Source organism: Sparus aurata, chromosome 19 (genome assembly GCF_900880675.1).
Source record: "Sparus aurata chromosome 19, fSpaAur1.1, whole genome shotgun sequence".
Classification (NCBI taxonomy): Eukaryota; Metazoa; Chordata; class Actinopteri; order Spariformes; family Sparidae; genus Sparus; species Sparus aurata.
The window spans coordinates 17684165-17709742 of NC_044205.1; the positions used below are offsets into that span (position 1 = coordinate 17684165).

The 25578-nt window shown below is 42.7% G+C and overlaps 2 protein-coding genes across 9 annotated transcripts; both read left to right on the top strand.

Annotated features, from left to right (window-relative positions):
- On the top strand, positions 1-17677 carry spata13 (spermatogenesis associated 13). 8 transcript variants are annotated; one of them, XM_030398267.1, is made up of 14 exons: positions 2949-3063; positions 3553-3681; positions 5874-7400; positions 9769-10227; positions 11052-11196; positions 11386-11513; positions 11796-11975; positions 12815-12994; positions 13209-13388; positions 13498-13730; positions 14176-14305; positions 14453-14828; positions 14972-15046; positions 15153-15853. In XM_030398267.1, exons 3-14 carry the CDS (start codon positions 6054-6056, stop codon positions 15332-15334), a joined length of 3615 nt encoding a protein of 1204 aa, XP_030254127.1. In that variant the 5' UTR covers positions 2949-3063; positions 3553-3681; positions 5874-6053; the 3' UTR covers positions 15335-15853. The 8 variants fall into 8 exon arrangements, with proteins under 8 accessions (XP_030254123.1, XP_030254122.1, XP_030254129.1 ...); XM_030398263.1 differs by lacking the exons at positions 2949-3063; positions 3553-3681; positions 15153-15853 and adding exons at positions 1-515; positions 16166-17677; XM_030398262.1 differs by lacking the exons at positions 2949-3063; positions 3553-3681 and adding an exon at positions 3-515.
- On the top strand, positions 16170-25504 carry tmprss7 (transmembrane serine protease 7). The gene is made up of 18 exons (XM_030398275.1): positions 16170-16302; positions 17668-17872; positions 18000-18130; positions 18225-18292; positions 18396-18589; positions 18666-18698; positions 18791-19019; positions 19167-19291; positions 20345-20457; positions 20562-20668; positions 20816-20952; positions 21097-21204; positions 21304-21411; positions 21505-21621; positions 23211-23406; positions 24087-24355; positions 24465-24601; positions 25258-25504. Exons 1-18 carry the CDS (start codon positions 16231-16233, stop codon positions 25417-25419), a joined length of 2511 nt encoding a protein of 836 aa, XP_030254135.1. The 5' UTR covers positions 16170-16230; the 3' UTR covers positions 25420-25504.
- The last annotated feature ends 74 nt before the right edge of the window (positions 25505-25578 follow it).

Below are 25578 nucleotides of genomic sequence, written 5' to 3' on the forward strand. Positions count from 1 at the left end.
TCGCAAACACTTGCAACAAGTGCATTAATGATGCTCGCGAGCTCAATCTTCCAAGAAAGACCTGTAAACTGGACTCCTCGGCGAAACCGTGAGCTTTTTCTTCAGCCACTTCTGGAGATAACGGATGAGTCAGTGTTTGTCTTGTGAACTTGTTTGACTGCTTCAAGGTTTTTGCCGGTCGGTGAAAGCGAAATTACAAACCTCGGGGCTTGCGCAATTAAGTTTTATCAGTGAGCTCGTGAGCTAGCTCGAGTTGCTAGCCGAGTTCGTTAAAGAAGTCAGCCAGCCGTTTGTCTCAGTATGTTGCGGTGGTAGCTCGTGAGCAGGGGCAGCGCAGTTGTTCGTTGTTTTCGTACCCGACATGTTTTTGCCAGAGGACGAGGAGTGGACGAGGCAGCAAGCGGTTGGACCACAGAGAGAGCCAGGCTGTTTCACTATGGCTAGACAACAAAAACAGCTGCTCTGTTGATGTGAGAGAGGAGGTCAGGAGGACAACATCAGCGACAATGAGCAGGGTGAGCAACATTTTTTAGTGTGTTTTCTTTTAACTGCGCGGTAACTCTTTGTTTGAGCCACAGCCAGTAAGTAAAAATGATGCACTTAAATTATTTAAACTCTTCCTGGATCACATTACAGTTGCATTGATTTCCCCTCTTGTGTTCTTGTTTGAAATGGGACCGGAGGGGGTTATTGTAGTGCATTACAGCCGTGGTTGTTATAGTGATGTGGGAGATGCCAGGCTGTGCAGGGAGCTGGTGAAGGAGGGGCAGGGGGCCACCAACTACAAAGAGCTTTATGGCCAAAGAAAGTTAATTAATGCAGAAATAAATAAGCAGTTTGGCCCTGAGTTCTTTCTGAGCTTACTTAGTAAGTATAAGCCCCTTTCATAGCTCCTTGTTGTCAGATTCCGCTTCATTCTTAGCAACACTTCCTTAGGAGTCTATAGTCATCCACACAGTGTGGTCACAATTAATTAACCTGTGTCCTTGGCTCACATGATGGACTTTTATACTAGAGCTAAACTGTGGTGTCTGGATCAATCATTGTTAAAGGTCATGTATGCTTTATAGAGGATATATAAAAATCATTTTTACAATAGGAGAAGACAACTTCAATATAATTTTACACTAGAGTAATTTATTTCATACACAGTTGTAATTCTGTCTCACAAGGGTGTCTTTAGTTTATGACCTCATCCTGTGTTCATAGAAAAGATGAAGTAACTTTAACAAGCCATTTTCTGACCTGTGACTACTTTCAAGCTCACAAACTGATAGGAAGCGATGTTTAAGATTGCCTCCGATCCCTTATCCTTTATAATAGTAGTGGATTTGAGGCTAGCTGATGGAGCTGCCTTTTGATTATTGTTGCACCACTGTCAGGTTACACTGTTGACAACGAGGCTGAGAGGTGTTTTGTCCTCTCTAAAACTGGTGCCCTGTGTAGTGTTAGATTTCTGTGTGTCTGTCTCTATGACAGTCCAAAGCAGATCAGGTGAGTAAGAGGCTGCCTGTGTGAGAGTGGTGGTGACACTCCCTGGTTTGGCCGGTACCTGTACTTCCCACGCTCTATAGAAAGGGGCGTGGCATCTCCCAATCTCCTTCTTTTTGCTGGATGAAAAAATGAGGAAATAGGTCATGACCAAATATGAAACTTTAACCAGGCAACTGGTTATACTCACTTGATCCAGATCGGACATGTTGTCTATTTGAAAATCATATGACCACAACAGAGACAACAACATACTGTTGGTGGAATTATAACCTTTTATCTATTGAATTTCCTTTTTAAAATGTGTGCTTTAGACATAGGCCAAATTGCCCTCTGCAGTTAAGTCCTGGTGGGCCGTTAACAAGCTTTGGGTGTCACTCTCAGTCACTTCTCAATAGCCTAGTTGTCTACCTGATTAGGCTATCATGTGTAGATGAAACCAGTCCTAAACACAGACTGGTAAAGCTCCACTAATCAGATTATTACAGGGATGTATGAGGTATAGCCTATATGCACACTCTAACAAACACACTTCTATACACGCACTCATGAAGTAGAGTTCTTGCTAACACTTTCCCTCTTGCCTGAAAAAAGGATGTAAGATAAGCTAAGAAGATTTAAATATGTATTCAAATATTTTATATTGAATATTATCTAAGTGTTTCTTCATCTTTCCACATGCCACACAAGTGAACTCATTCACCTGAAAGATGAAATGTTGATGAAAGATGAAATCGAGCGAACTTTTTCTCAAGTCCTGAACATATGTTCAGCTTAAGTTTCACTGAACTGATTTAGCTAATCAGTCAATCTGTTCTTTGAAACACTATGTGCTGTTGTTTTAGAAGTATGTCTTCCTCACAACTTTCATTCGGCGAGACAGTAAAGTGACAGCTTACAAAGGAATGGTGGATTTGCTCCAGGGTGGTTGTGTCTGTCTCAGACTTAAGCCAGAGAATGGAAAATGACAGAAGAGCTTACTTTCCCTCGATACTCCCTATCTGCTGGTCTTTCAGTTTAATGCTCAGTTCATTTTGGCCTAATGAGTTTTATCCTAGCCTCAAGCAGGACATACCTCTGCAGAGGTGAACTTTGGGTAAGAGGTCAATTATAACAACACATTTATGACTCCTTACATAACCACGTGGGTTTTCTAGCCAAACAGGAAGGGAGTCAATGATTTAAGTGCCTTCCTCCCTCCTCAGCTCTGTACAAGCATGTGTGTGTAAGTGTATGCACTATGAGAAAGGATGCTCTCACTAATTATGCATGTGTTATTGAAGTGCATGCTTTAAGCCACTGTATACATGTTTATGTATCTAGGTGCATGTTCATCCTTGTCTCTGGGAGTCTAATCTGAGGCTGGCTCCAGCTGGCTGCCATGTGTGTGGGGGGGGACTCCTCCCTGAGCTCTTAATTAACTCTGGGCCAGGGCACCAGAGCACCGCTCCCTTCCACAGTGTAGCAGGAGGAAGGCAGAGAGCAGCAGTGATTTTGGTGCAGGCAGAGCAAAGATGATATAGTAAAAGTGATCTGCAGTTACAGACAGTAGAGCGTGATAAAAACATATACGTGAGTAATATTCTTCTGGATGTTGCAATACGTATAGCTGTAGACATGAATGTACTGTAGTTGATGCTTTTTTGCATTTATATATATTTTATTTACATGGTTTATTTTTCTGGCATTTCAGAAAATATAGAGGACAGAAAAGAGTCCAGAGCTTAAAATGTAGACCTTTGATCTTTGAAGATGTTTTCATAATTGCATCATTATGCCTTTCAACATATCTCTCTACTGTGTAAGTGCTGGGTGCAGTATAGTTACCGTATGCAGATGTAATTATGGATTGCCAACAGACCAGCCATTTCAACAGGGAGCTGACTTTGTCATTGAGATTGATGCATTTAGTTTATATATTATAAGGCTCATAAAGCCATAAAATGCCAATGAAAAGACACATACTGTGGAGTTATTGGAATATAAAGCATACGAGTTGTTGATATTTTTCTACAAGTCTGTTTTCTTTTTGTGCAATACCATATTTACCACCTGCGTCAGCCTGGTTCTGACTAGCACTGCCAAGCATTAGTAGACACCAACTGGCCTGTGACAGTTGGCGCCAAGTTTAGGAGCAGGCAGAAAGGTGTTGAAGGAAAGCACAGTTGGTGGAATGGCTGATAGCACAACGTGAGTATTCAAAACAAAAACAAGCTACTGGCAGCTACAAGCTGTAGAAATTCCTTTTCTATCTCCTATCTTTCTGCTAGGAAAATTGGAATTGGAATAACTGATCCCGTCTATTTTCCCAGTTGCTAACTGAAAATGATTATTCGGTGGCTGAAGAGGAGGAAAATACAAGAAGACAATTCAGCGTAGCTTTGAAAGCAGCACATTGTTCACGAGGGCTGTTTACTGTCTGTCAGCAGCGGTGCTTGGCAGCGGTGGCTCCACGTTTACATAAGTGTTTGGTGTGATGGAACGAGCTGGTTTAAGTGACGGCAGATTCCTCAGAGTTGACTGAGATAGCCCATCTGCTGCTGAAACATGCATGGGGACGGGAGGTATGGGAACGTTCCAGGATCCTGCAACTCCCTGCATGTGTACATAGCAGTCAGTGGAAACAACACTCCTCTCAAAGCTTAAAAAAATGCCTTCAGTTTATGGTAGGACTGAGCAGTGCTGACAAAAACACAACATCGTTGAATACCTGGATGATACTGACACTATATTTGGGGTGACTGTTTGTGTTGTTAATAGACAGTTTTACTGTAACAGATCAGAACTAAAGCCATCAGCAGTGATGTGAACACTGTAAAGCCTTATTTTAACACTTGCATTTATATGCAGCATGCAAACAATGAATTAGTCTTGTATAACATTGTTGTGTATTTATACTGTACAGTTTTTAATGTTTATTGATGATGTAGTTATAAAACGTAACTCCTCCTGTGAAGCAACCATGACTGGACTCTGGTATGTAAACAGATAGATAAAGATCATATAGTAATACTCAGTTGTCATTCTGATAACTGAAGATGCTGTTCTTTAAATATATGAGGCAGAACTCAAAAGACAATGTAGGTCTAAGCTATAGGCGCATACAAAAAGAATCCCTCTCAGTTATTACCCTCAATACATTTGTGGCAGTTTCTGTGTCTGCAGAGACTCTGCCCTCGGCCTGTATTTTCTGATTTTTCTTACTATTTTGCTGTGTTCAGGACTATCTTTCAACTTTTAATGATGTGTTTATGAACAACAACTGATAAATCCTGCAAAGCATGCGTTATAGCTTATTTTAAACACTGTATATATTAAATGGAGTTAAAGTAAAGTGTTACAGCGAATATAATTCATTTTGTTCTAAAATATTGATCAATTTACCTACTAAACCTCCAGGAATATGGAAGTAAGGCTTTTTTTTGTGCTATTTTTAGTTATCCTAATAACCAAATTTTGAAATGATGTCAGTTCTCATACCATGTTATTATATGTTATGTTATTACAACCACATATCATCATAAGCTGTAAAACAGACAGGAAGATTTCTAAACAGCAGAGAAAATTGTTGAATCCAGTCATGAAAGACACCTAGAAGATATTTTGACATGTCACAGTTTGAAAAGCACAGGTGTAAAATTAGTGGTGGCTGAATTCCATTTGGCTGTCAGTGTCAGCATGCTGGCTCGCTGTCACACTGTCATGGCTTACTGGGACACTTAAATAGAAGAGAGCAATCAATAATGGTATGAGTAATGCCTGGGCTTTACTTACTTTGACAAGCTGAAAGTACCCTGTGAAAAAAGGCCTTTTGGTAGGATTCCTGTGTAGACAATAGACAAACAATGACGACTTTTCTGTCTATTAGGATAAAAAGTTGAACTGTGTCACTGATTTGACGACCACACCACCACCCTCTCCCTACAATCACCTCATCATCTGCGTAATTTGGAGAAAACCAGGCAATTTATTACATTAATCACAATGGATTAGCAAGTTTCATTGCTTAGTCACGCTCGCAAAGCCCCACTTCAAAGACTCAGCTGCATTAGCCACTGCACTGAATCACACACATACACACTCACATAAAACTGAACTTAGCACAACACCTCCCCAACCTGGGCCTCAGCTCTCCTTGGACATGGAAATACAGCACCAAGGACAAATGCATGTACTGTTCTCAGTGCAAGATGTCTCATTCCTCTGGACCCTGTGCACACAGTAAAGACATTCATCATTCTTTTTATCTGCGTCTCTCTGTTGTATTCCCTGAAAAAGCATCTGTCTCTATCCAATCAATCAAATTTATTTTCTTCATAGCAACCTTTGAATAGAACAGTGAATTCTTTCACATCCTAAAAGTTTATCTGTTTGGTTTGCAGGCAGAACAAAAGGACAGGGTCTTGTCCACAAGCGAAGACCCTCTCCCGTGCATTCTCAACTCTAAAGCTGACCCACTGACCCGAAACCGACCCCTCAGTGATATATACCCTTTCCACAGTCGTGCTGATGGAAGTGCAGTCCCATATCTGCTGTCTGGGTGTGGCGCCCAAGTACAGCCGATGACTGGAGGTCCTGATGAGAACAGATTAAACGGCATCAACTCCTCCGCCTGGTCCAACCCTGTTATAGGTCAACCTGAGGGAAAGCCTTACTCTGCAAGAATTATGAAGCTTTTTTCTAACTCAAAGAAGGGCCCTGTGCCTTCTCTCAGTCCAGCCATTGATGGCTCCACCTCAACTAATATCAGTGGCAGCAACAGTGGCCCCCAGTCCTGGTCAGGACTTTCAGGACTGACTGTTGTGGACTCCTTTAAAAAGCTCCGCTCCTCTGTGCTCCAAGGTATACAGAGTAGAGGGGCAGTCAACAGCGATGGAGAGCCTGTCCCTTCAGCAAATCAAGACATGGCTAATGGCACCCTTGTGGCCAACATTGACTCTGGTCCAGATGATGCAACAGATCATTTCAAGTTTTCAGAAGGATATAGTGTGTCTAATGGAAATGTGATGACCCAATGTGGATCGGATATTGAGGATTACGACGATGAGGAAAATGATGAAGGAGATGGACTCACACGCAACACACGTTTCTCCAGGAGTATTAGGAGGGCGTACGGATCAGGACGCATCGCTTTACTCGACACGGGGAATGGGAGATTAGCAGGAAGAAGCACAAATGCAGCTACGGGCAGTCAGAAAGCAGATCAGATCTGCGAGGCGAACACCCAAATAGAGAACACTAATAAAAAAACAAATGTGAAGGTGCTGAGCAGACTGAGCAAAAGTGCAGAAAATATTCACATATTTAAGGCACCTTTCAGACGCAAAGCCACATCTCCAGGGCCTCCTTCGCTGGGGGAAGATGGCCAGGGGGCTAGCACATCAAACGGGACACCAAGCATCCATAGGACAGCCAGCGCCTCCTCAGTCGACCTCCGGGGCCGAGCTGTTGGCCGCAGGAAGAGCCCTGTGAAGACCAAGGGGCCGATGTTAAAGCTAGTGGGCAGCATGACTGACCTGACTGTCCGACGCAGGCGGAGTCCCTCTCCCAGCCCCACCTCTCCATCTCTCATGTCACCCCTGAGCCGTCTCCATGATGACTACTCCCGCCGCGTGCCTTGCCTAACAACCAGCGAGCGACAGCGCCGACCCTCGCCAGTCAGAGCTCGGGTCCTGTCTGTTGAACACACCCCTCTGGTTCACCCTCAGCCTGAATACGACGTCGGCTCACAGCAGCACCAGGTTCTCATCAGCCCAGTTTCTGTGGAGCCCCCAGAGAGAACAGGACCAACTTTACCTGGCATTTCTGGTACCACAACAAATGCGGCAGAATATGATTCATCTCCACTCTGCCAAAAAGAGCCTTCACAACAGCAAGAACAGTCGGAGGTCACTGTGCTATCAAACGAGGTAAGGGAGTAAAATCATGTGCATAAGATGACAGGTTGCATAATTAAATTGTCTCGTTTCTGTTGGCACTCAGTATTGCTTTACCTGTTTCCAAATGTATATATAGATCGCTGCAGGAATGAGTCCTGAAATTCAGAAATTCGTTTTTGCACCACCGCTTCCTTTGTTTGGATGTCACTGGATTATTTTTTGAATGGGTTTTTGGTTAGATGCCTTCAGTAAAGTCTGTGGTTAACAGAAGCTTAAGAGTTTGTCATGCTGTGTTCAATGACATAAAATACATCAGTGAAAACTCCACAGGTAAATTGTGACGCTTGTATGAATCTTAAAAAAGCTGGTTGCTAACAAGCTACAGAGATTGTTGGGGACATTACGAACAAGAAACTAAACTCACTTTACTTGCAAACTATTCTAAATCAAACTTCCTTGCTTGTATATTTATCAGTGAATAGTGTGCTTAGTATAGGGTAATCTGAAGCTTAGTTGTTGTGACATTAAAGTCAAGTGTAGTTTTGTAGGTGTAGGTGTAGTTTGATAGCCTATCATTTGCTTTTCACTTCTGCTGTTTGCAATTGCACTTTAAAATCATAAAAGTGGTGTTCATTTGTGAAGATTATCTTTGCTGAACACAGGTTCTAAGTGTCACTAACCTTTTTCTGCCACCAAGCTTATTTTCGCCAATCATCCAAAATCCAATATACAAATGCCATTGGCTTTCTGTTGAGGGTACTTCCAGTTTGGCCTGCAAAAATCCTTAATCCCTGCAACACTCTGTTGGCACAGGAAGATGCAGGTTTTATGATACAGTGCAGGATGTGTGAAACAATGACATCAAGATAGGGTGTAATTGTTACTGATTCTCAAGCTTTCAGCTGTCTACGGATGAATAAAGGGTACTGAAGGTAAAAAATGTTTTACACTATCACACATTAGTTACACTTTTATCATTGACTTAGAAACACAGAATTGGAAATCATTAGATAACAGGCTTTCTGTACAGGTTCAAAGAGGAAGGAAGTTCTGAAAAACAGAAGAGATAATCTAAAACAGCATGATCATTAATGGGTGCCAACTCCAGAGGAATGGCATTGACCCTTGTCTTAGGAAGTGAGGCATCACACCTCCAAGTTGTGGTTTTATGAAGCGATCTTTGAATCTGGCATGATTCTAACTCACTGAGATAAGTTGTCTTGTCAGTGTTATACTTGGGCTTGGATGCTAAAAAAAACTAGCTGTGTGTGCGTGCATGTGTGCATGTGTGCATGCGTGTGTCTGTGTGTCCATCCAAAGTCCCCTTCAGTGTCAAATAAATAACGACATAGCCGTTCTTCAGTGCCCTCTTCCTGTCAGTTGTGTGTGATATACTGACTTCTGCTGTCGCAAGGTCACATGCTGAAGCCAGCTGTTCTGTGCTACCAGGCACGCTGAAGGAACAGTCAGAGTTAATGATTAGGCTTTGTTTATGATTAGCGGTTCTTGCGCAAAAACGACTCCATAGTCCTGATGCTGTGGGAGGGGTAGGTAGCTTTGAGTGAGTATGTCGCCGCCTCACGTCTCCCCCTCCAGCTTGAAACCCAGTGGATCAAAGTCCAGCAACATGGACACTGGGCCTGGGACAGCTAGCAGCACCACCAAGCAGACAGGACCATAAACACACGGTCATAGCACGATGTGTTTTTGTCGAAGAGGAGGATTTTACTTGTGAAAATGTGGCATTATAATCAGATTTGTTTACTTTAGAAATCAAGTGACTTTTACTGGCCTTGAAACAATTTTTAGGGACTCTGCCTCGGAGAAACAGGCCAGTCTGTGATTGTGAGTGTTTGACAATGGTGCTAGTCCACTGTATGCCTTTCCAGTGTATATGCCGGGGACCAGACCCCGATCGAGAAAACCAAGAGGTGAGTTTTGATATAGCTGGCTGACTCAGAGCAACAAATGAGTAACCGTTAGCCAATATTTGACCGTTGACTGTACAATACATGAAGTATGATAACATTTAATTGTTGGATATTTGTGCAGTTTCTGTTGCCTCGAGTGTTTGAACTTGATAAGCAGAGGGGTTTGTTGTATTCAGTATGTGGAGCCAATCTCTGCTTTCTCATGATAATAAAGTTTCTCACGAGAATCCTGATAAAGTTTATTTAAATAGTTTCACCCTCATTCTTGGTGTTCAGCCTTGACATCCAACCAGGACAGTTGCTTCTAGTTGGAGCTTTTACGACTTGCAGCACCATTTTGCTCTGTTTCTGATTAACGGATGTTCTTCCATGCAGACATTATGTTCTTCATTTCTCTACATCACAGGTCATTGAACAGTGGAAAGTCAATATTATTATCCTTATTGAGTTTTGAACTTTTTCCTTAGGTGACATCAGACCAACAAGGCCAAGAGGCACTTTTCCAAACAGAAGACGTCTCTCCAATAGCCAGCAGCACCCCTCCGATCTCTCCCACAGGCCTCTCGGAGTCATCCACATCACCCACAGATGCATCCCCCACATCTTCCACACAAGAATCCGCCATCAAGCCCAGACGAAGGGGCGGGCGCCCGAGGCCTCGGCCCATCTCTGACTATGGGCAGCTCCTTTCCAGGAAGCACTCCATTCCTGAGGAAACTAGAGAGCTGCGTGCAGAGGAAAGGACAGCAAATGCATCACTGCATAAAGACAGCAGTGGTGATGACATGTGTGCGAGTGGAGAGAGCCCTGAGAGCTGTAACATGAATGGAGACTTTCAGGGCTTGAGGCACCGGCCAGTCTCAGTGATAGGAGTTGGGGATCTGTTCCCTCCTGATGCTGAGGAAAAGGACGACCGCCTTCCTTCTGTAAGCCCTTACATACAAGTTTAAACCTACTAGAAGCATACAGTTTTTGGAATAAGTGCCTACTTGCCTACTTGAACTCTGATCTACAGTTTACAAACTAGAAATGCGGTTGTATACAGTCAAGTGTTGAAACGAGGATGACTTGAGGCTGATCTAGCTGCGATGATGGAATCTAAATGATGAAATTTGTGGTTAGAAGTATGGTTAAACACAGCTCCAACTTCTTGTTTCTAAAGTGTAAATAAAATACTGTACGTCCTCCACACTGTTAGGTAGGAAAACAATATTTTTCCTGCCAATGCCACCTACATGAGTGGTGGTTTATTCATAAGGCTCACCTTTTTCGTTTCAAAGATTTTCCCTAAAAAAATGCTAGAAATTTTAAATAACATTTAAACTAATTTTCTCTCAGCATTTATGCCTCCACTTAATTTGTCTTTCCTATCTCTTATAGAAAGTGAGGTTGGGGGAACACAACAAAGTTCCTGATTATTCACAACATTAGAGCTGTTGACTAGTTTTCAATTATTAAAATAATTGTAAGTTTAAAAAGTCCAAATTCTGATTCCTGCTTCTTAAAGTGAATATTGTCTTGTTCCTTCCCTCCGAGATTCAATATCTTGAATACCTTTGGGCTGTCAACCAAATAATACATTTGAGGACCCTTTTTAGCGAGCAACCACCTTTAAAAACCAAAAAAAAGAAAGAAAGAAAGAAAATCAATACCAAAATAATTGATCATGCTCTTGTTTATGAGTGTTGTGTATCAAGAAAGCAGGTAAGCTTCCTCAATCCTTGGATGTTTCTACTTGCCCTCTCTGCAGCCCCTGTCTCGGCCGCCCATCCCCTCACACCAGGTGCCCCCCTACAGAGCAGTGTCAGCCAGGTTTCGCCCCTCCGTACTCTCCCAGAGCACCCCAATCGGATTGGACCGCGTTGGACGGCGTAAGCTCCACAGAGTGCTCAGTGGTGAGAACTGGGGGTTATTGTGGGTGTCTTATTTTATGTGTGTGGGAAAGCAGAGTCTGGGAATGTCAATAAGTGTGTTGGAGTGAGAATGTTTGTGTGGAGCGAGGTGTGGGTGCCTGCATCTGTGGCTTGTTTACTGGATTGTTCAAGTCTTGTCAGAAGGTTTTCAGCTCTGTTCATATGTTACAGAGGGTATGTCTGAGTGCTCGGCAACACTTGATGACAGCGTGAGTGAAGAGGAGGAGGGCAGCTTTGATGAACTCACTGATGTCACGCCCTACCTCCAGCCGGGGGTGGAGCTCTCTGTGCTCAACGAGGTGAGGCTGAGGAGGGGAGCTCGTCACGTTGCGACACTCGCATACATCATCTCCAAGAATGCGCATTAAATTTATGATGCAACATGTATCTTGTCATAAACATGCCTCGTGAGCAGCCATGTGAAAATGTTCTGGTTTGTGTTTAAGATGTTTGGCCAGAGTTAAACAGAACAGACAACCACTGCAGTGTCCTTAAGTCTAGACATAATCGTACATGTTAGACATGGGCTTAGGCTGCATGTAATTGTATCTTTATCTTATCTGTGTGTGTGTGCTACTCAGTGGATTAGCTCGGGCCACACCGTGTATGCTGAGGCTCTCTGGGACCATGTGACCATGGAGGAGCAGGAGCTTGCCTTCAAAGCTGGGGACGTTATCCGTGTCCTGGATGCCTCGCACACGGACTGGTGGTGGGGCAGGGTGGCTGACAGGGAGGCCTGGTTCCCCTCCAGCTTTGTGAGGGTAAGTGGACTTCCTGACCTCCATGTCGGATGCATGTTTGCTCTCCAGCAGCACAGAAAAGACTTGTAAACTGGCTCAGCTCCAAACAAACCTTGCCAGCCTTCTAAACAGTGTGTGTGGAAGTGTTCAACCCTCAGAAGTTCAGCTGGTTTCTATGGTGACCAAAGCTGATTGACAGTTGAGTCTTAATTAGGTCTGCTGTGGTAACCATGGTAAAGTTAGTTGATTGGCAGATCGGCATCTGCTGTGTAATTGCTTGTAGCTGAATCAATGTTGCCAAACGAGCTGAAAAACTTGTTGTTGCCGCAGTGATGTGGAGTAGATCTTAGTCTTTTGTTTAAGTAGTTTTTGTTCTACATTTATATTTGTTTTGCTTATGAGCTGAATGAAAACACAAATGTGTCAAGGATTTAATTTTTTTTAAATTTGTTTGATACTGTGGAGACAAGTGCAGCAAGGATTAATCGATTAAAGTTGTCAACTGTTAAATCACCACCAACTATCACCAACTATTTTGATTGATTAATAGGCTTGAGTACTTTTTTAAAGAAAAAGTCAAACTTTTATGATTCCAGCTTCTTAAATATAAATATTCTGGTTTCTTTATTCCTCTGGCAGCAAACTTAAAATCTCTTGGAATTTGGGTTGTTGACAAAAGAAGACATTTTAGAGCAACATCTTGGGCTTTGGGAAACACTGATCAACACTTTTTCTGACATTTTATGGACCAAACAACTAACTTGATTAATCAAGACAATGAACCAAGCTCCAGTGGAGACTGGATATGATTAATTGCTGTTTTGAAGGTCCCATTCATTGATGTGGTCGATGTATTTCAGGTGCGAGTTAACCAGGAGGACTCCAGTGCTGAGAGTGTGGAGAGTGTAGCGGACCAGGAGGATCCAACTCCCAGGGACACACACAGTGCTCAGCACAAGGAGCAGATGAGAACTAATGTGGTTCAGGAAATCATGAATACTGAACGCATCTACATCAAGCACCTAAGGGACATCTGTGAGGTACGGCGTCAATATTTAAGTCTAGGGCTTCTGCTTCCATCGTATTTGCCCTTCATATTAACCCTTAAGCAGTCCTACAGTCTGATAAATGTTTAGAATATTTAGAATAAGCTGTATTCGTATTTTAGAAATGACTCAACTTTCCAGCACCTCCTGTTGGTCAGTATTTGCATTGTTTTCAATAGTCATCATGCTGGTTTTGTTTAACTTCCAGGGCTACATCCGTCAGTGCCGTAAACACCCTGACATGTTTACCGAGCTGCAGTTGAAAACCATCTTCAGCAACATAGAGGACATCTACAGGTTTCAGAGGCAGTTTCTCAAAGACCTGGAGAAGAAATACAACAAAGATGAACCACATCTCAGTGAAATAGGCTCTTGTTTTCTCTTGCAGGTATCAAATCATCCTCCAACTCACTTAATCACTGTGCACAGCTCATTTATTCACCTGATTCAGCAGATCTAAAATGTCTTTGAAATGTTCTCCTTTTTTTTTCTTGAAGGGAGAAGGTTTCTCTATCTACTCCGACTACTGTAACACTCATCCAGCAGCCTGTGCTGAGCTGCAGCGCCTCATGAAGTTGGGCAAATATAAGCATTTCTTCGAGGCCTGCCGGCTCCTCCAGCAGATGATCAACATTTCCATTTCGGGTTTCTTGCTCACGCCTGTCCAGAAGATCTGTAAATACCCCCTGCAGCTGGGAGAGCTGCTTAAGTACACCCCCAAAGACCACAGGTAATCTTCTGGAGATTCAAAACGTCACTAATTACACTGCTCTTAGACACATTCATCTTTCCAACCACCTGAAAATGCTAGTTAATCACATAATATAGATAATTTGACTTAACAAAGCTGTTTCGTATATCCACAGAATTACTTTACATTGGCTGTATAATGAAAGCTATGAGCAAGTAGCCACGATCATACTTATAGTATGTAGCGTTAGCTAACATTAATCAGTTCAATAAGTATCAATGGTCAATTTGTTCATCATCTTATCTGCGGTTACAGTGATCTGCTTGATGTTCAGAAGCATTACATCTTTAAATTAAGAAGTCATGTGGTCCCAATGGCTTGATGACTGACTTTTTCATTACTTACTGTAAATGGAAATGTCCTCTATCAGTTAAATGTCTAAGGTGGACCATATCCTTATTGCTCCTTTGCTGATTTATTGCAGTGACTACAGCGGAGTGAGCAAAGCATACGAGGCTATGAAGAATGTGGCCAGTCTGATAAATGAGAGGAAAAGACGACTGGAGAGTATCGACACCATTGCTCACTGGCAGGTGGCCATTCTGCACTGGGAGGTGATGAAAGCTAATCAATATTCTTTGACTTTTTACCTAGGTTATAAATTAAATGTAAAGGCTGTGTGTTTTGCCAGCCTCTATTAAAGAATATTAGCTATTTTGTATAAATCTTTTGACTCTGTGTATCTTAATGTTTTGCTGCAGGGGTCCAATGTGCTGGAACGCAGCTCAGAGCTGATCCACTCTGGTGAGCTGACTCGAGTTGTCCGGCAAGGCAAAATGCAACAGCGCAGCTTCTTCCTGTTTGACCACCAGTTAGTCTTCTGTAAAAAAGACGTCCTGCGCAGAGATCTGCTCCACTACCGTGGACGGCTGGATATGGACCAGACCGAGGTGGTGGATGTGCCCGATGGACGGGACCAAGACCTTGGCCTGACCCTGAGGAATGCTCTGCGTCTGCGCAACGCCAACACTTTGGAGTTTGTGTGTGTGTTGTGCTGCAAGAAGGCTCAGGACAAGCAGAGGTGGTTACAGGCCTTTGCCAAGGAGAGATACAGAGTCAAGGAAGACCAAGAGATGGGTGAGTCCTGGAATTCCTTTCATTCGTGATGCAAAACAGCTCCTGTGGGTAGATGTCAAACAAAAGGTGAAGAGGTTGCTTGACGAAGGGAGGGGTGGGAAATATTTTGACCTGAAGGTGTATTTGTGTGTGTTTCCTGGTAGGCATGGAGATCAGTGAAGAGCAAAGAAAACAGGCCATTGTTAACGCAAGAAGAGCCAAACACGGGAAGAGTAAAAGTAAGGAAATATCTCACCTCATGCTGTTCAGCTACTCATATAAAGTCAGCTCAATTTTGATTTTCATTTGTAATTTTTTGTTTTGTTTGACCTGTTCACCTTTTAGCCATTGGTTACTCTGGTTCTGTCCCACCACACCACCAAAACCTGCACCCACTTCACCAGCGTCACATCACCATTCCAACCAGCGTGCCTCAGCAGCAGGTCTTTTCACTGGCCGAACCCCCAAAACGAAAGCCTTATCACCTGTTGTACAGCATCACCCGCAATGCCTTTTTCAGGAAATGAGGCTTTTGCTCACTCATCTTTTTCCCCCCCCTCCCTGTGCATGTTCAGAGCACGCCTAAAACTGTCCTGAAGACTCAAAGAAACACTTTATTTTTTTCCTGTATTTTCCAGCCTGTGAATGTACTGTCAAGTTCTGTTTTTGTGCCTTGTGTGTGTTTTCTAAATGTCTGTTTTTGTCGCATGTTGAAGTTGAGTGCCTACGATTTGGAAAGGGCATGATGAAAGTGTTAAAATGCTGACTCTGTCCATTTTGTTAGTGTGTTTGAAGATGCTGCTCACTCAAAGAGACTCCCACCCCTTTGACTTAATTCCAGCTGAAAGAGGTTTTTATGTTGATTATGACGACAATGTATATTCAGCTTTTACACTGACAAACATGGTTTTAGTTTATTTCACAAAGGCTGGACCCTTTTTTGTCGTGAGTCTGTCAACTCTGAGCACAGAACAGCCAGAGGATAAATTAACTGACACTTTCACCTTCCCTGTTAACACTGTAAATAAAACTCTTGTACAAACATGCCTAAGGAGAATTTTGTTTGCTTATGCAGCTCAACCAGTTTTTGTTTCTTTTTTATTGCCTTAGCAAATACAGTAGACTTTTAATTTATTTCTGTTATTGTGAAGTGGATAGAAGTTAATGAATGAAACATTAGCTACTGGACTAGAGGAGATATGTTTCCATCACCAAGCTCCCCGTTTCTCCACCGCTCGCCTGTGCTGAAGGATCTGGTTTCACACACCTGTCGGCTGTGCATCCAAACGGCGTGCTGTGCAGCTCTACCAGGCTGTGTGTCTGCTGCTGTTTTTAATAAAGCGGTTTTTGTTCCAAAGAGAATGGATCTTGAAGTCCGGAATTCAAGAGTTAGATGATAGAGTCCTGAAGGGATGCCTGTGTCATGGGCACAGAGCGCGAGGAGAACGAGCAGACGAGCAGAGATGATGATGCATCTCACCAGGACGCTGCCAGTGTGAGTAAAGATATTTTTAATAGGGTGGTATTTTTCGAAAAGCATTGTGGCTAAAACTGTGAGGCAATTCAAATCTTTGTGTCACATTTTTATCGGGCTGTTTCTCCTGTTTAAACCCGCAAGATGAGAGTGGACATAAGTGTGCTCACACATCAAAACATTTAAGTCACATCTTTTTTTCATGTTTGATTAAATATGTGTAAAATAGATTAAACGGCAGTTTTGGGTTTTTTTCCCCGTGGGAAAATGTATATCCTGCTAACTTGTGATGGATGAAGTGCCGCTTGCACAGTATGGGATGACACTAAATGAATAATATATGTGCTCTGGGTAACTCAATGAGCAGCGAGTGCATTTCTCCTTCACCAGTAAGAGAGCATCATTACCAGTAGACACAAGCTTACACCATAGGCGGCAGCTCAGCAGCTAAATGTTTGGTTTAAGTCCTTGAACAATGACTTTCAGTGCATGCTGTGACATAATGTAGACCATGATCCATTAAAACACGTGCTCACCCGTATCTCTGCATTCTGGTTGATTAGCATATTGTTCAGTCCACTGTAAGGTAAACTAATTGACCTGGATATGGTCCAGAGATAAGAGTTGAATGGTAGCGTTGGGGTTAAGGCCTCTCGATGTTTCTCGAGTAATTTAACCTACTTCTTGTCCTTGTGCCCTTTTGTACCCGACACTTGATCCTGAGGGCAATGTTGTAGAAAGTACAGAAAGTCATACGTGATTAATAGTAAAGATATCACGTCAAAATATAAAACTTTCAAAATCAAGTGTCAAAAGTACAAGTATAACTACATTATATGTTTATTTACATGTGCCTACTGTATGCTTTGTGCCTACTGTATACTTAATCTGAAGTACTGTACTTAAAAATACAATTTTCATGTACTTAAGTCCAGAACTTAAAGGCATTTTCTGCTGATTTATACTTCCATATGGGAGGGAAATGTTAGACTTTTTACTTCACTACATTTATTTGATAATTTTTCATTACTAGTAAGTTTGCAGACTGTATGCTGCATTACAGCCGAAGTAGCACATTTTAATTTCTTAAATCAGAAATCAGATAAAAAAAACAAGAAAGAACAATGACTAGTATGAGGGCCTCAAAATTGTACTTGGGTACAGTATTTATTAAATGTACTTGGTTTCAATCCATCATTGCCTGAGGGCATCACTACACTTGATGAGGGACCTACAGTATCAAGAGACGCATGTTTGTGTTCATATCATTTCAGCATCATTAACCACCTCCCTATTGGCATCCACACAGATTATAGTGTCAACTTGAAATGCCAAGTGTAATTTACTGCATCAGAGTACGAATGTGTCCCCTCCTCCTGGCTGCAGATCGCAGATGTGTCTGTGGAGGTGGCCACGGTCGACCACACTCTGCAGAAGATCCGCAGGAAGTACAGAAAGACCAGACGGAAGCCCAAGGGACTCAAGAGGCTGTTGGCTTATCTGCTGAACATCCCGCACCTCGCCGTCATCATCACAGCCGTGGTGTTTGTGGTGGTGGTCATCATGTGGTCGCTGCTGTGGGTCTTCATTTGTAAGTAAAAAAAACGGACAGGAAAGCTCACTTTTCAACAAAGTGGGACTTTTTATATTGCACATAAAACAACCCAATACATCTTTAAATGCACCACATAATGAAAATGTTGACTTTCCTGCCTTAGTTCGCAGGGAGAGCAACAGTGGAGCGTATTTTGCCGGGATGTTCCGTGTTGCCAACGTGGAGTTTATCCCCGAGTACCGTCAGGAAGAGTCCAATGAGTTTGCATCCATGGCAAACAAAATACAGCATGTGGTATGTATTAGTGTCACCCTGTTATTTAATGGTTGTTGCTTAACGTGAGATCTGAGGAAGTCTTACTGTTAATTGCTGGTGTGTGCTGGTGCAGGTGAGCGATGTGTACAAGATGTCCTCGGTGGCCAGACTCTACAAGCACGCTGTCATTTCAGACCTCAGGTAGATAAGCTGATGATTATGATTTATACTGTGAGTCTGGTTTTAACTGAGCAGCGCACCCTGTTGTTTTATAAAGCTCCAATGTGAACTTCTCCTCACTCAGTAACACCAACAAGGGTGGCGTGCTGGTTCACTTCTGGATGGTGTTTGTGGTGCCTCGACTAAAGAGCCCCGCAGTGTGTGAGGAGTGTGTAGGTGCCATTTTCAGAGACTCGGTCCACACCAGCATGAAGAACAGGTCCAATGTGGGCTACCTGCTCGGTCTCCCTGTGGACTTAGACTCCATCCTCATTAATGGTGCGTTAGTGTTTTTACACATGCACCCTGACTGAGTTCATCAATGCAGAGATTGATTATTGTGTCTTTCCTGCAGCTGTTCTGCGTTCAGATTATACATCAGGAGCAGGTAGGTTATTAATAACACTCAAGTTCTCTGTAATAAGAGTTGCACTGTGTATCATATTGTGTGTCCATAACCCTTATTTCCTCTTCTTCCAGGCTCAGAGTGTGTAGATAAGCTGTATGCCAACCTTCCTGGAGCGAGTGTCCCTCTAAACGTATTCTCTTCATGGGGTGGTGTGAGCTGTCATGTAAAACTCACCTCTGTCCCCGGCTCCCTGATCCGTCTGACCGTCACCTCCTTCCTCATCGAGCCCAGTGACTGTGTGAGTGATGCCCTGACTGTGTATGACGCCCTGCTGCCCATGAGAGGGCGCATTCTGCACAGGTGAGTCTGCAGCTTCCATCAGACAGCTGATGAAGTTATTTTTCCAATATTACCTTCAACAATTTCAAAATGATTCTTACCATATGTCACTGTATAGTCATATTTGTAGTCCTCCATAACCCTGCATAGAGTATCTCTGTCCTGCAGGCTGTGTGAGCCGGTGTCCAGCTCCTTCTCCCTGGTGTCTACCTCCAATGTCATGCTGCTGTCTTTCAGAATGACTAATGGCAACAAGAGCTTCAGAGGACACTTTGAGGCGATTGCTGATGAAAGTATGACTCATTTAGCTCATGTTTTATTCCACTGGTTCCCAGCATTTTTGGCTCATGTCCATGTAGAATAAATAATGTCTACATATGACCCCTCGACACAGAATTAATTTGTTTAGACTGCCCTACAAAGGCCAGCCCCAGTAACTACTCAAGCTTTGAGTGTCCAGCCACATGTCTTAAAAATTATAACCAATTATTTGACCTCTCACCCTATACTGCACCCTATCTTTGTGTGACCTTGAAAACGATACAGTATAAGATGCAATAACTACAATCTCCTTCTTATCTTCTTCCTGAGAAAATCAAATTTAAATTTAGATCATTAAATCATATCTGTATTGTTTTAACGTTTACATGTTTAAAAAGTTTCGATAGATGAGTAATGGGGACAAATCAAGCAATCCTCAAGTTATGTTTTGTGAGGTTCATCCTACTAAGATGGCGGTTACTACCCTTGCTGCGGTCTGACTTGTTTTTTTAATTGGACGTTTTTTGTTATTGATATCACTTTTTCTCCAAGGCAGTGCAATTATAATCTTAGGAGTTTAGCACAAGATGAAACAGACATTTAAGAGTTAAATTTCACGTATAACTTAGGTTTGGCAAAAATTGTAGTTACTACACTATGGCTTTGTAGGGCAGTAGGATAAAATTGATTATTCCTATCTCAAATGTGTTTTTAAGAGGCCTGAAATGATAAAACTACCTATGATGTCACAGGAGAAGAGTAGAGAAGTCACCAAAAAGAGACATAATTCCTTTTTGTAAATTTAGCCTTTATTCAACCAAGAAGTCCCAATGAGACTTAAATCCCTTTTGACATGGCCAAGACGGCACACCGGCTGCACTTTAAATGGAAATATATCCCACCAGACAAGTAATACAAACATCAGAAACAGAGGGAAGAGAGTAAATGTGACTGAAATAACTTCTATACCTAGGATGTTCCTGGCCCAGACTGTGGATCAGTGCTTCATGCAACAGTGCTGTGTAACATACAATTTTGTCAGCAGGTGAACATATAATCTTTACATCTGTCTCCGTCTCTCTCAGTGTGTATGTCTCAAATTGAGACCCACTCAGAGCCTGACATGACTGGTCAGATCTACAGCCCCTTCTATCCCAGCCTACTGCCCCCGCAGTGCTCCTGCACCTGGAGGTTTGAGGTAGAGCACACACACATACATGACTTGTAAAACTGTGTTTTTCTTAATTTTTTCTAACTTATAGCTTTTTATTGATTGCGTGTCCTGTTTATATTCTATTCTAGACTCCTAACAGTGCATTAGGAGTTGCTCTGCAGTTTCAGAACTATGTGTTAAAACCAAAGGACCTGAAAGGCTGTGACCAAGGCTGGTGGAAAGTCAATGAAGTCATGTACGTGTGGACAGCTACATGCATTCCCAAGCTAAACAAATAATCTATATATTTATTTTTTTTTACATTGTATTCACCTGTGCATTCACTTATTTGTCCACAACAACATCCTGTGACCAATCACTGATGGTTGATTTCCTTCCACAGTTTCTGTGGCAGCTACGTGGGACACCGCACGGTGTTTCGGATTGCTGACCACAGCCTAGAGGTGGAGTTTCGCTGCAGCTCACGTAACTCTGTTCAGGCTTTTCAGGCATCTTACAGCAGCTACAATATCAGCCAACGTAAGCAGTGCAGCGCCCATAGCGTGACTCATTATCACAGTCAGGATACACTGTAGGAAATGACAGATCGGAGGTGTTTACGTGCTTAATCAGATCCCCGTCGCACGCTTTCTATAATTCTTTCCCTGCTTTTGTGTGCACCAGCCTGTCCAGAGAGCCACTTCCTGTGCTCCACAGGATTGTGTGTGGAGAAGAGCCGTCGCTGTGACGGCCTGGACGACTGCCAGGATGAGAGTGACGAGGTCTTTTGTGGTAAGTTGTCTTGCATGTTAAATAATACTGGTTGTTTAAGTGAACATTTTGCTTGCGGAATTAGCCGTGCATTGGAAAAATTGTTGCATATCTTCACAGCAAGGCCAACAAAGAACTGTGCTGGCAACAGTCCTCTGCATCCATTGTTTGTGTGCAATGGAGAGGCAGACTGCGCCAATGGAATAGATGAGATCAACTGCACTCAGGGTATGATTATTTCTTAAAAAAATGCATATTACATGCTGTTTCACCATTTAATTAATAATAATTGCCGTATGTTCTCTGTTCTTGTTGTTGCAGAAGCTACCTGCTCTGCCATCAGGTATCAATGCAACAGTGGCTCCTGCATCCTGAAGAAGAACGCAAAGTGCGATGGTGTTCATGACTGCAGGGACCACAGCGATGAAGCGGACTGCGGTGAGTGCTCTATGTGCACATCTTGAAGTCACAGCCAAAAGGATACAATTACATTTATATCGCTATAGACTTCTTGTGATCAACATTTTAATGAATGTGACACCAAAACAATATTGTGCACATGGTATCATAGATAAACTCTAGACATATCACCAACAAAAGACACAGACACCCACTAGACAATGTGTTTTTGTGGGTCTTTTTACATTCTGACACATTATATCTGTGCAAGAAAGCGTGGGTACCAATAAGAACCAGTGAGGTTATCCCAAGCCTCTACAGAAACATGCCTGAGCCTCATAAATTGCAGCTAATTCTCCTTCAATGAGAGCAAAATCCCAAAATGATTTAGCCATTCTTGTGTCAACAGAGGCCCAGTCAAGAACCATAAGGGGATTTAGTTCTTCTTTGTGGCAGCTAAACCTGCAAATTCAAATGATACTTCAATGCAGCATGTATAAGAACATCAAAAGCATACAAAACGATGTGGTGAAATGTAATGCAGTAAAAAGTGAAATGTTTTTTCAGGATATTTCATTTCATTTTCATTCTTACACTGAAACGAGATATGATACTCATCTCCAAAACAACGTCATATCGCCTGGTGGTATTTTTGGTTCATGGTCCAAGACACTTTAGACCAAAGATTAGATATAGAAGGGCATTCCTAGAAACATGGAGATATGTACTGACAGTATTCTGGCTTCATTTAGTACAGGTTAAACTATGTATGAGATTACTACTTTTATAATGGGTTTAGCTACTTGACATAAAATGACCTCTTTGCCATCATGTGGTATGATGCAATAGTGTAAATCCATTAACTCATACTAAGACAATATATATTTAAACTCTGATAGATGTCATTTATTCATTTTCAAGAATTTAATTTGAATTTTACTGACTTCTGCATTGTATTGGACCATCCAGTTCCAACCAAATGTTGAATTACAGAAGTAAGGTGCTATTTCATCCACCTCCATCACCCCAAATGTTTTCCTACCAGTTCATTAAGCTGCCAATTCAACCTAAGCCACGGTCACAAACATTCAGACTCACCTGAATTGTTTCTTAATGAAATATTTGGTACACAGTGGTTATTCTGCCAGGAGATCCTTTATGAGACCTCATGAGAAAGTTGTTGCTATTTCATAATCCGCTGGGCAGCGTCCTCCAAACCTGCTGACCTGCAGCACTGAGGTGACCCAGCTGTAATAGCTTTCTTTGTCTGCTGTTATTTTATCAGAGGGGGTCTCAAGGTGATGGGAACAGTCTTTGATCATTTACTGATCCCGGGGGGCGCACACACACACACACACACACACACACACACATCAAAGCTTTATTTTTTAATAAGGCGGCAGCAGACCTGTCTGTCATGGTGATGACTCAGCATGTCGTAGTAGCAGTAGTGGTGAATGAAGGTGTACAAACACACACTCGTACTGTAACTTTTATCTTCTACTGGGATACTCTTTTGTCAGAGGGAATAAGTTTGACGATATCTAATATACTGCTGTGCTAACACTTAGCTTCTTTACAATAAACCAAAGTTCAGTATGATATAACTTATATAATAACATCATCAGCCTGTGGTCGTCCCTCCGTGGTGAAGAAGGTGGATTCATCGACAGGAGCTGAGCGCATCGTGGGTGGAGTTAACTCTGTGGAGGGCGAGTGGCCGTGGCAGGTCAGCCTCCACTTCTCTGGTAACCTGTACTGTGGCGCCTCTGTCCTCTCCGCTGATTGGCTCATCTCAGCAGCACACTGCTTCAGCAAGGAAAGGTGAGGCACCTTATAACAATCTGTTAATATTATAGCCCACTTCCTTTCTGACTTTCTGACTCTCTCCTATGTCACTTTGTTGAGGTATTACACTTTAAAATTCACCATGGGTAAGATTTGACAGACCGTTGAATTCAGTTAATAAAAACAAATTGGGGGGTCAGCACATCTCTAGAGTAACAGCTACAACTGCTGCTAACTGAAGGTGACATTAGCAATGTAGCTCATTTAGCTGTGCATCTAGTGGTTCAGACTGGGAGCTTGGAGCACCAGAGCACAGGAGCTTTAGACCATGGAAGTGCTAGCTGGTTAGCACGCCAACTTCAGTACATATCTCTGATACACAATATACTGACAGCATCACATCATATCTGTTATTTATTCACATTCTGTTGATAATTTAGTTGATATTTAAACAGACACCAAAATAATGTCTGCACATCAATTTTCTCTATTCACGGTTTATTTTGTTCTCACATTTCAACCCATTTACATGAGTTAATCATAAAATAATAAAGTTATTAGTTTACTTTTATTATCAATACAAAGGCTTATGGCTCAGCGTTTTATGAGCAGACTTGTCACTTACTGTACAACTCCTCTGTTATCAAGTTCAGTTAGATACGGTAAAATCTGTGCTACCTTCAGTGCTGTTGACCTTTGACCTCTGCCTCTTCCAGGCTGTCAGATCCACGTTACTGGAGCGCCCACCTTGGCATGCTGACGCAGGGCAGTGCCAAACACGTGGCAGAAATCCAGCGGATTGTGGTGCACGAGTATTACAACGCGTACACGTTCGACTATGACATCGCACTGCTGCAGCTGAAGAAGCCCTGGCCTCCCTCCCTCAGCCCGCTGGTGCAGCCCGTGTGCCTGCCACCTCGCTCCCACACTGTCACCGCCAGCCACCGCTGCTTGGTCACCGGGTGGGGGTACCGCTCTGAGGACGGTGAGTGATACCTTGGATTGAGCTCGATGACTTTTATAGCCACTGCCTAAATATAGATATTTGTATCTGTCAGTTGGATGATCTATGTCCATGTGTTCCTCCGCTGCAGACAAAGTGCTGCCCTCAGTGCTGCAGAAAGCAGAGGTTTCTCTTCTGAGCCAGACTGAGTGTAAGAAGAGCTACGGACCCGTCTCTCCACGCATGCTGTGTGCCGGGGTCGCCTCTGGAGAGCGGGACGCCTGCAGAGTGAGCTCACATCTAACTGAATCACCCATAATGACCTGCATTTAAAGGGGCAGTTTACCCCAAAATCCAAAATCCATCTTTTTACTCGTACCTGTAGTGATATTTATCCACCTAGATTTCTTTTTGGTTTGAGTTGCTGTATTTTGGAGATATCAGCCATACAAAGTCTTCCTTCTTTTGAATATAATGAAAAGAGACGACACTCGGCTTGCTGTGCTAGGAATTATTTTCTTTCTACCATTGTCTCTTTGGTCAGATTCCCCACATAGGACATCATCCTTTTGATAACAGCATTTGAGCTTCCCACCCTGGCTGCTGTGTGAATATGATCTATGATTGGTGCAGAAACATGAAACTGCTCACAACAGGGTTTGTGGATTCTCTTGAGTAACCAGGCCTGGAGAAACACACTGCAGTTGAGTTTTACAAGTCTGTTTTTTGGCACTTTAAGCATCACAAGCCGATTGCCATCTAATTTAAGACATCTGTAGGGCTGATATCACCAAAAGTCAGCAACGCTCACCAAGACGATGGATAAAAGGCACTACAGGTAGGAATTTTTTTTATTTTTTTTATTTTCGGGTGATGTGTTTCTTTACATTTACACTACAGTGGTTGTGTATTTTTTCTGAATCACCTGTATATTTGTATCTCAGGGCGATTCAGGTGGTCCTCTGTCCTGTCAGGAGCCAGGAGGGGGTCGCTGGTTCCTGATTGGCATCGTGAGCTGGGGGGTGGGCTGTGGTAGGCCAAACCTGCCTGGGGTCTACACCAGGGTCAACAAGTTCACCTCTTGGATCTACAGCCATATCAGCTGACAGGAAACCTTCTTTTTCATCCACTGCCAGCAGATGTTTAAATATTGTTATGTGGACTAAATAAATAAAAAAAAGATCAACCAGACACAGTGTGCTGTGTGTTTTTTAACAGATATTAGTGCACTGAAAAATTCTCTCCAGGTATCTTTGCTGCATTCC

Coding starts and splice junctions, on each gene's coding strand:
- spata13 (XM_030398262.1), top strand. Junction 11,976..12,814: donor TCCCCTCCAGCTTTGTGAGG/GTAAGTGGACTT, acceptor GATGTATTTCAG/GTGCGAGTTAACCAGGAGGA. Junction 14,306..14,452: donor TGGCCATTCTGCACTGGGAG/GTGATGAAAGCT, acceptor GTTTTGCTGCAG/GGGTCCAATGTGCTGGAACG.
- tmprss7 (XM_030398275.1), top strand. CDS start 16,231: ATGGGCACAGAGCGCGAGGAGAACGAGCAGACGAGCAGAGATGATGAT. Junction 18,590..18,665: donor AGACTCCATCCTCATTAATG/GTGCGTTAGTGT, acceptor TCTTTCCTGCAG/CTGTTCTGCGTTCAGATTAT. Junction 19,020..19,166: donor AGAGGGCGCATTCTGCACAG/GTGAGTCTGCAG, acceptor TCTGTCCTGCAG/GCTGTGTGAGCCGGTGTCCA.